Source organism: Acomys minous, assembly GCF_964271855.1.
Source record: "Acomys minous genome assembly, chromosome: 11".
In the NCBI taxonomy this organism is placed as follows: domain Eukaryota; kingdom Metazoa; phylum Chordata; class Mammalia; order Rodentia; family Muridae; genus Acomys; species Acomys minous.
The window spans coordinates 91,571,463-91,581,824 of NC_140492.1; the positions used below are offsets into that span (position 1 = coordinate 91,571,463).

General features: G+C 44.6%; 1 protein-coding gene across 11 annotated transcripts in view; it reads left to right on the plus strand.

Annotated features, from left to right (window-relative positions):
- SSBP2 (single stranded DNA binding protein 2) overlaps positions 1-8,805 on the plus strand; it is a 246,434-nt gene extending 237,629 nt beyond the window's left edge. For all 11 annotated transcript variants that reach the window (XM_084801335.1, XM_084801329.1, XM_084801332.1 and 8 more), the window contains one exon: positions 8,211-8,805. In XM_084801335.1, the coding sequence (XP_084657461.1) occupies positions 8,211-8,240 (30 nt within the window). In that variant the 3' untranslated portion in view covers positions 8,241-8,805. The remainder of the gene's footprint in view (positions 1-8,210) is intronic.
- The last annotated feature ends 1,557 nt before the right edge of the window (positions 8,806-10,362 follow it).

Consider the following 10,362-nt stretch of genomic DNA (forward strand, 5'->3'; position numbering starts at 1 on the left):
GAAGATGCTCAGAGCTGTTGTTATTGATGCTTATACAGTGTTCAAAATGTTGATCTTCTAAAAGTCAGGAGAATCTTCAAGTGCAATTGTATGGGGGGCGGTGGAGGATCTAAGAGACCTTTTTAATTTATGTGCAGTTACTGAAACTGTAATACTCATTTTTTTGTAGAGAGCATCCATTGTCATGTGTTATGCCCCTTTTAATCTATTTCATTTTGGATTCTTATGCCTCTACCTCCCCTTCCACCAACCCCTCAACATTACGTAGGAGAGAAAGAAAGTGGGGAGAGGAGGGCATGGTTCTCTGTATCTACTCCTAGCTGGTTAGGGTAGTCAGGTTCTTTGGGGCAATGCCACCCTCAGTCATTAGGATGTCCAGTAGTCCAGCAAACACGGCAGATGGACAAGCCTGTGGCATTTTTTAAATGCTATTATAGGGTTGTAGGTTGAGTTCATAGATGCAGACTGGACAAAAGGTGAAGTTATGAAGTTAATTTGTTTATTTAGCAAATAATTCCTAAGCACTTGTGTGCTCCAGGGCACTATGCTGGACACTGGCATGAATAGAGACAAAATGGCGCCCTTCTCAAAGAGTTACTATGCAACGCAATAATAATAACAACTGTCATTCCACTCTAGAAACACTTAAGGATATATATTTTTTAAGTTTTCTAGAGTCCCCTCAAAACTCAATGGACTTAGAATTTTTGGGAGTCAGGCTGGGGGTAGGTGCATGATGAGGCCCAATTAGTGATGTCAAGGGCCGTTCTGTGCTGGAAACATTGAGTTGGATCATAGAACAAAGTGGTTAAGAGCCCAAGTGAGCTTTATCTATGTATGACCCGTGGGTCTGTCAGACCACAGAAGATACACAGGCACCTCCTGCTGCCACGCTGCCCGGCTGAGCCCTCGCCAGAGCTATGACCACCGGAGATCGTCACCATGGCATACAGCAGTCTACTTCAGTACAGAGTGGCGGGTGCTAACATGGAGCCCGGGCTTGGGTGTTCCATGGACTCTTGCGCTTCTTGGTCTCGTCCTGTATCCTCTGCTGGAAATAGGGCTGCCCCTGAGTCTAGACTATAAAAAAGTTTTCTTTCAGACATCTACTTTGTTTTGCTTATATGATTGGTGAGGGCAAAGAAGGCAGATAAAGTCATGCAAGAAGCTGAGCTCTCGGGGAGTAAGCAGGAGGCGCCACACCGTCTTGGTCACATATGAGTTAGAGGAATTAGGTTCTTAGAGCCTTGGTCACTGGAGTACCTCAGGCACGTGGACAGGTCAGTCATTCGCAATGCTCACTTTATCTAATAAGAGACATTGATCTCCCTTCATTTCTTCAGCAGTAACATAATGTAACTTAATGAGATATGTGCAAGTCAGTTCAGTTCGTTGATTGTGCTGTATGCACAGTTTCAGACTAAGGAGCAGAGTGTTCTAGCATGGGGACTATAACGTGTCTGTCCCTGAAGAGTGCAGCTCCTCTAACAGATGGTCACATGAGTAGATCGTATGTCAGACTAATATGACACACTATTGACAGCAAAAGAATGAAATAAGCTATGAATTGATAAAATATAAAGCATGTGTGTAATAGAATGCCACTCGATACAACAACTTTGACCAAACCAGGGGACAGTGTGTTAAGTGACATAAAAGACAGCATTGAGTGGCCTCACACAGCCCTGGAATCAGCTCAGATGCTGGCTGTGATGGGCTCCTTAAAGTTCCACTTGCAGCCCCAGCCACATACGTGCAAAATAGATGTAGCACAAATCAGGTACGTACTAGTATCAAGTCATAAAGAAATACATTTAAAACAGTTTTTTGGTACACACTTTTTAAAATAATTTATTAAACACAAAATCTCATAAAATGAATGTTCGTGTGTGTGTGTGTGTGTGTGTGTGTGTGTGTGTGTGTGTGTGTGTGTGTGTGTGTTTGAGACAAGGTCTCTCTGTGTAGTTCTGGCTGACCTGCGACTTCTGTGTGGCCCAGGCTGACCTCAGACTCACAGCGATCTGTCTGCCTTTCCCTGCCAAGTGCTGTCACATGTGTTTTTACATAGAGAAGATATGGCTGAATGTTTGTCACTAAAGGACATAGGAAATCTTATTTTTCAGAGTTGATTAGTATTTTTATTCTATAGTCATCAATGCTCAAAATGCCCTTCACATACATGTGTCATAGAAGATAACTGATGTATGTTAGGATCATCTCATAAATTGTTGGAAGTCTGTCAAAAATCAAGAAAAAGTCCATTTAATTGTTTTTAGCAACCTAAAGTCACTAACTCAAACAGCACTTTTTAACTCAGAAATTCTCACATGATAATCACTGCCCTAAGGTAACCCAGCTTCATATGTACATGCTAGTAAGTAACAACGCCTGGAGGCAAGGATTAAATGTTTTGTTTTTTATAATTAAGTTATTGTCTCTATAAAAGCGGAAAACTTTGTATATATGGTAAAAACAACAACAACAAAAAAAACCACTTCAAAGCATACAACTGCCTTGCTCTGCACTGAGCTGCTGGCTGGTGTGGTGGCACTGAAAAGTCCACATGGCTACTCAAAACCATGGCTTCGGTAAGCGTCACAGTGCATCCATCACACCAGGACACCGCCAGGCCTACTCCACATTCATCACACTTTTGCTTTTGCATTAATTTTTGGTTACTTGTATATTCAGAAAAAAAAATGTTACTGTTGCCCACCCCTCCCCCACATTTGGTTCCATGGCTCCACCAGGAATCACCAGCCATGGTGTGTAAAGCTGTGAGCCCAGACTATGGAGCATGAAAGGCAGTGGAGAGGCACTAAGGGGCCGAGCACAGAGATAATGACGATGTAAATGACAATGTACAGTGCGTTCCACAAAGGCCAGGAGGGAGGACCGTGGTGTCCCCACCGCAGGAAATGCATTATTTACATAGACATGTTTAGCCCTTCTTGAATTTTCTACAATATAGCATGAAAGTATAACATGGTAATCTGTAAATATAAGTAATTGTTATATCACTTTTAAAATTAAAATATTTTAAATAAATGCTGGGGTTGATGTAAATTGGGTATTTCAAAGGTAAGAGGAGTCATTAATTAGGGAATGAAAGTAAACCTTTTGAAATTAGTTTCACACAGCTTTAACCAAAGGCCCAGACAAGAGGCAGCCTCTCTCTCTCTTCCTGCTTCTCATATTTGTTAGTGTCACCGTTTCTTAACCCTTGGAAAGGGACACAAATTCAGAAAGCCCTTCAAGGGGAGCAGAGCTGTGAGCAGGATAAACCCTGCTCATCCTTAAATCTCAGCAGGCTGTGTCCTGCACAAGAGCCTGTCCTGGGTGGTCCAGCACTTAGAGTGGGAGTAGCCGAGAGCAGCTGGGTCTCCTGGCCAAGTGGAGCTGCCCTGAACACAAAAGGAGGTTCGGTGTTAAGTAAAACTGTGGCAGAGTTGAAAACGACACTTTCTGATTTCTCCTCTTCCCTCTCTCTGGCCCCAGCAGGGCAGGTCACAAAAGAAAAATAAGTGGATAGTAGCCAGAGACTGAGCACCCTGAGACTAAGCACCCTGGGGTGGGAAAAGAGTGATTGACAGCTACTGCAGGCGGGAGGAGTGAGTCTGTGCTCAGTCCTCTGGTCTGTCCAGTGAGGAGAGTTCACGGTAGCTGCCGTCTCTGTTATCTGTGGCTTTCTTCAGAGAACCATGGTTTTTATTGTGTAAGAATTTCATACACACATAGAATGCATTTTTTATTCAATCTGTCCCCTCCCAATGCCCTCCCCTCCAATTCTTCCCTGTCCCCCACGGCCAGGTTCCCCTGCCGGCTCCATGTGCTGTTTTTAAACCCCCTGCATGCACTTAGCACTACCTGAATGTAAACATTTCCACTCATGTTGTTTATACGTTTTAACGTAAGACCAAGCAGTGGAAGGAGAGGGGAAGACAGGCAGGAGCTCCTTGCTGACACACCCAGGATACAGGGAAGTGCAAGCACTAGGCGTCTCCAGTAGCTTCACTTGTCAAATAACTGAGAAAATGTGGGACTATCTAGCGAATTCAGAAACTCCAGCTCATGGCGTGGCGTTGGTGGTGGAGTGGTGAGCATTGCCGCCTTCCAGAAATTCCAGGCCAGGTGTTCAAGTCTGGAGCTGAAGACACAGAACTGAAAGCGCATGTGTTTGAGCAGCGTTCCCTTCCCTGGAGGCTGAAGGACAGAAGGCCAGCGAAAGAGAGAACAGCTATTTAGTGTCCACTGTAGACCAAGTCTTTTCCCGCTCTCCTCCTTCATCCTGCTTCATTTAATTATATCAAAGCAAAAATGCCTACGTCCACAAAGCCAGCACTGCAAACGTGACTGGCAGAGCAACAGGCACAAGACTCCTTCTTTCGGGAAACAAAGCTGCCCCCTAGTGTTCACACGCTGTAAAAGTCGGAGGATTTGATGGTGCTGATACAAAAAAAAAGTTCTCAAAAGAGAAGAAAACAGTTGGATTAATTCTTCTTACATTGATTTGGGAAAATGTTTCCCTGTAACCTTAGTCTATAGTCAGGTGAGCAGGTGCGATATCAGAACAGTGGTATTAAACTTTGACAAGCTGGTGGACAGCTCTCCACCTCTCCTCCATTGTCTACCTCTGCTGTTGTCAGCGAGCCATGCAAGCCCAAGTTCCTTACGTGGTCACGTAAGCATTAAGTTATTTCACGTCATAATTAGAGGAGCAGAACTATTTTTTATTTCTTATTATGAAAATAAGATATTTATAGAAACCGAGACTTAGGACATGGTGTGGTCTAAGGTACCCTTAGCACACTGGATGATGTCTAACGGATTCTGTGGAGCATTAGTTAGGTGGCGAGGAGGAAAAGACTCCGCAGGTTCACAGTAGGTCCCACTGTCTCAAAAACGGATAAAATAGGTGTCTGTTTAAAATAATAGCTTTCCGTTCTACTTTTCTTTTCCCTCAGCCAGACAACAGTGCTGTCAAAAGCTAAAGGGCCATTTTATTCTCTGAGGGGAACGGGACTATCTAAATAGTTCCAGACAGTACGACCTGCGATCACAGCATTGTGGTGTAGACCTTACAGTGTGTCATTGTATGTCAGCATAACAGCACAGCAGACATGCGGGTGTGAGTCAGCGCCATACACCAGGAAGAGTGTGTGCCTCTCAACACGGCGGTCCATTCAACACGCACTCTGCTTCTAGGAAAGTGTCAGCCACTTCCTCAGTACACCCGAAAAAAGTGATCCATGGGAAATGCTCCTTTCTGCTTGCATTCTGGGAACTTGCCTAGAATGTTATAATCCCTTTAGTTTCATTCTCCTGAAAGAGTTTCAGTAATAGGAACTGACGGTGAGCAGTCTGCAGCCTTACAGGAACATGGGGCACGTGGCCCAGGGATGCCCACATGCGTACACTGTGCTGCTCTGTGCCGGAGGCAGCAGCGTGTCATCCTGCACTGTGTGTGCTACCCAGAAGTTAGACTTCATTAGATTCTCACAAATTCTCAGAGTTTCATTTCTTGGGGCTGATGTCTCAGTCCTTTCTGACGGAGCCTGACCCTCGGCTTCTCTGCTCCTGATTTCTTTTCCCTCAGTTTCTTCCATGGGCTGCTTCTAACTTCCTGACATACTAGCAACCTCTTTCTTTCCTGTAAGTTTTCTAAAGACATTTTGTCCACCACAGTTTAGCAACGGTTAGTGTAAAGGGATAACACTTGACAGCAGAGCGAGCGCACATGTGCATACTGGGCAATGTGTGCTACAATGGAGAGTATTTTATAATTTCCCCTCACATTATGTGACATACCACTGAGCTGGAATGGTACTTAGGAGGAAAGGTTTCCAGAACGTCTTAAATGCACATTGCCCAGCTACACCTCCGGTGGGAGGGTCCCTGGAGTTTTACGGAGAAGTTTTCTGAAGGCTCTGCAGGGAACCACCCTACTCTGTGCTTTTAGGTCATTGACACAGCAGCACACCGCAAAGCCTTTACTTTAAAAGAATGCTGGGGATCTGGCCGTGCAATTTAGATATTTACATAAAGCTAAACACATGGAAATTTTTACTTCTGAACCTTCAGTAGCTACGACGTTTCAAGACCTTAGCAGCCACATGCATATGGGACCTGTTCCGCTGGCTAGGACAAAGTAGAACGCCCCATCCTCACAGGTTCTGTTGAGCCGCAGGGGGGACAATCCCAGACCAGGCTGGCCTCGAACTCACAGCTAACCGCCTGCCTCTGCCTCCTCAAGAGCTGGGATTACGGGCGTGCGCCACCACACCTGGTGCATTCCCTACTCTCACAGCAGCTACAAAGCCTGTTGAAAGCATGGTAAAATTCCTCTGTGCCTGTTCCGCTGGAGAGACACGCCCTCATCTTGTTGTTTGTTCTTTTTTTCTGAATATGACTGTATTCTGTAGCTTATCTATAACTGTATATGTAGTTATATCATGTGACTGATACTTAGTCTCAGGCTGTGAGTGATAGATTGCAGCATGCTGAGGTTACTGGTGATGGGAAACCTTATGGGTCACATTGCCACAGAATGGGCTGTGTTCTCATTTCAACACAATGTGGCTCCAAGAATTTCTTGCATAAGATGGATGGGGAGTTCTTTGCTTCTGTCTTGATTTTTTTCATCCTACATTCATTTATTTATTTTTTTAGTTAAAATGCATTCTTCTTTTTTTTTTTTATTCTTTGAAATTATAATACAGTTACATTGTTTCTCTGCCCCCTTCCTTTTTATTGCCCAGTGTTCCATATTACCCAACAAAGGAGTCAGTTAAAACTTAAACTTAGTTAAAATTTAGCTTCCTCATACCAAAAGCTCAAGGCTCTTCACTGACAAGTAGATTGACATAGACACTGTCCTTGGCATAGACAGTGTTTAAAGAGTTAACAACACCTGTCACAATCCAGCCACCCTTTGACCAGCCTCGCCCTCCTCTTCTGTTCATGTCCTCAGCGCCCTGATGACTTGTGGTTTATAGGACTGCCAGGTGAGCCCCTGTCACACATGCGCTCACCTGGGGACCCCTCTCTTCAGTTCACCTGCCCCTCAGCTCTTGCCTGCAGTCCATCCCAAAACATTCCCCATACTTTCCCCTGTCTGCCAACTTTCTAAAAAAGTAACATCCCACTGCCCACACTGCACGGGTGCTTAGCGGATTCTCCAGTGTGGAGCCTGTCCTTCGGGCTTTACCCACCTCTCATCCAGAGGTGCTGTCATTAGTAGAACATTGAGAAATGGCCCTTTGAAGGGTTTTTGTTTTTTGTTTTTGTTTTGTTTTGTTTTTGCAGGTTTCCCATCAAACATTAAAATACTGCAAGGTCTACATTTTTATTTGAATGTAGAAACCATTCTCATCCGTAGACTGTTACCACTTACTAGAGGTGCTTGTCTTTCCTCGGGTGATCTAGAGCTGTGCTGTCCTCAATGGCAGCCTCGCCCTTTGTCGCTTGTCAGCTTCATCATACTGTTATGCCGAGGCCCTGTTCTGTGCACTGAGTTGACGTTGGAGTCCTGGGTGTGTGTGTGTGTGTGTGTGTGTGTGTGTGTGTGTGTGTGTGTGTGTGTGTACATGCGTGTGTGTGCATGTGTACATGTATAGTGTGTATGACGCATCTATGCTAACTCACACCAGAGCATCTGGTGTTCCCATGAGACTCGGCAGAGCTGGCAGTTGCTCATGCTTCCTTACACTGTAAACATACTGAGAACCCGCTGTGTGTCTAATCAACTGGATAGTCAAAGGATTTTATGGTTGACCTCCCCGAATTCCTTGCTCTTGTCAGAAAGACAGTTGTAAAGATGAGAAGACTGAAGGAGTGTCCAGGGAAGTCCCCTGTCCACTCAGCTACACAGAGCAAAGGCCTCAGACTCTCTTCACCGTGGCTCATCCTTGGATTCGAGTTGCCCAGATTGTTACAAGGGTCTGAAAAATCCTAATCTGGCCAGTAAGCATGTCTGAAGACTAGGTAGCTATTTGGTCCTGGGGGAGAAAAAAATCAGACTTTGTAAAGGAAATAATTTGAAATTTCACAACAAAGTAAAGCCGTATAAACCTCCTCGTTACAGTTCCTTATTTTCCCGAGGTTAAAGGAGCATGCATAAATGTTCATAGAAACTAAAATTCGTGTCTGTCCTCTGTGCCGTCGCACCATGGGGACACACTGTTTAACCCTGGATTCCTCTGTCCTTGTAGTACTCCCCCAGCATGACCATGAGTGTGTGATCCATTACCACGTCTCCTCATGAGAGCCATCGTCGAGTCTGCCCTTGACAGAGCTACCGCGGAAGAAACCTACTCATCAGTGTACAGCGAAACAGAGGGTCTCAGTCACCCAAACCGACCGTTTAGTTCCTGCTCTCTCCCCGATTCTGTGAAGAAAGCGGGTCCAAATGTGATTCAAACAACTGTACGCAGTGGCACACTAGCATTGCCTAAACTGAACTGCAAATGATTCTCTGTGTGTGTATATGTGTGGGAAAGAGGACGTATCGTATATGCAGAGCTGTGCGCACATATACGCATACGAGCATTGGCCCACGGGACATTGTAAGATATTATCACATGACATCTTAAGTAGAAGTAAGTAGGGACTTTTATTCCATCCTTTTTTTTTTTCACGTTTACATTTTAATTATTAAAGGTTGCTCCTGCCCCTCCCTGAACTATTTTGTGCTGTGTACATCACTGCTTTATATAAGTTATTTTTTAAGGTGAACTCAGATGTTATGGTTTTGTAAATGTCTGCAATCATGGATAGGAATAAAAATCGCTTATTTGAGAGCTTTCATTCACTTGTGTCTGATGCAAGCTGCCCGTGGGGTCAGAGTGTACTGTGTGGAGAAAAGTGTCTTCAGCCTTGGGTCCAGCCAGGCATGTACCCAGTTACCTTCTGTGCACAGTGTAGTCCTTAGTATTTAAGGAAACCACTTCACCAGGAGCTCAGCCGGGGCCGCACAGTACATTTCTGCAATAACTGCTTGAAATTGAGTTCGTTCTTCATTTGTTGTCTTAAATGATGCCAAAATCATTATCTAACTCAAGTTACCTAGACCGGAGCAATAAAGTGCCGTGCGTTGTCAAATATTTAGCAGCACATTTTCTCTGTTACGTGATAAAATCCAAAAGTAATAACAAAACCACTTGGTTGAGTTTGTGACTTCTCACGGGGATCTAGAGGTAAAGCTTTAATATATACAGTGAGAAATAGTATTGTGGTTTTACTCGGATTTCCTATGAGCATTTCCACAGAGGCCTGAAAACAGACGGACACGCTGACTTGATTCAGGCTTTCAGCTCAGAGGGGACATTAGAGGTTTCCAGAGAGCTTCTGCCTTTTCTGACCTAAGAGCCTCCTTGCTGGGGGCAGAGCTGTTGCATACCTTTCCTTGCTGGTGCCCCTGCTGTCTGCTGGCAGCGTCCATGCCCTGTCTGCTCTGTTCTGGGGTCAGAGTTCTTGCACTGGGAGGCAGATTATCTGTGTAGCCTGTGTTGACTGAAGCTGGCCAGAGCTCCATCATGTGTGGGACAGTCTGGACGGGAGTAAATAAATAGTTTTAATTATCTCCCCTACAAGAGGATCTTGCGGTGGACACTTCGCAGATCTTTGGGATTACAGTTAATCCTATATCCAAACACCAAATCCTAGTAGGAAGAGCACAGAGAGTTTATTTTACCCTCTTAAGACAGCTCTGCACTCCTTCCTGATGTCATTGGGATATAAGTAACTCCCGATCACGACCCGCCGGGAGAAGGCACTGCTCACTCTGACGAGAGAGCGCTCCTCCCTTCCCGTTGGGACTGTGGCATAAGTGAGAACGTTGACACTGTGTTTGCCAGCTCTTGATTCTAGATGATTTATTTCTCTCAAATCCACAGTGATTCATTCTATCTGGGGGAGAAAAAAAAATTAGCTGTGCATGCCAGGGATGCTGGAAGAACCACAGAGGATAAAGAAGATGAATTAGATTTACAGTGCAGATCTAGACGACATTATATGAGTCGTAATTCATAGCACAGTATAGGCACAGAGAGCAGCCGTGGACTAGCAAGCTGCGGGGACCTGTCGCAGACAGATCACACAGCGTCCTTACCCACAAGCCAAGGTAATCTGAAGATGGTGCTCGGTACGTTCACCTGAATCACCAAGAACAGTGACAACTTTCACTTTCTGTGACATCGTATAAAATCCAACCTTTTCCAGTCAGCTCAGTCTTATTATGACAGAGTTTGAAATATTTGCTTGCTCTTCTCTCCATAATTACTGATCTTTCATTTCTGTCATTTGTCTTCTGAGAAATAAAGTAAGGTTTTATATTACACACACATACATGCACACACATACACA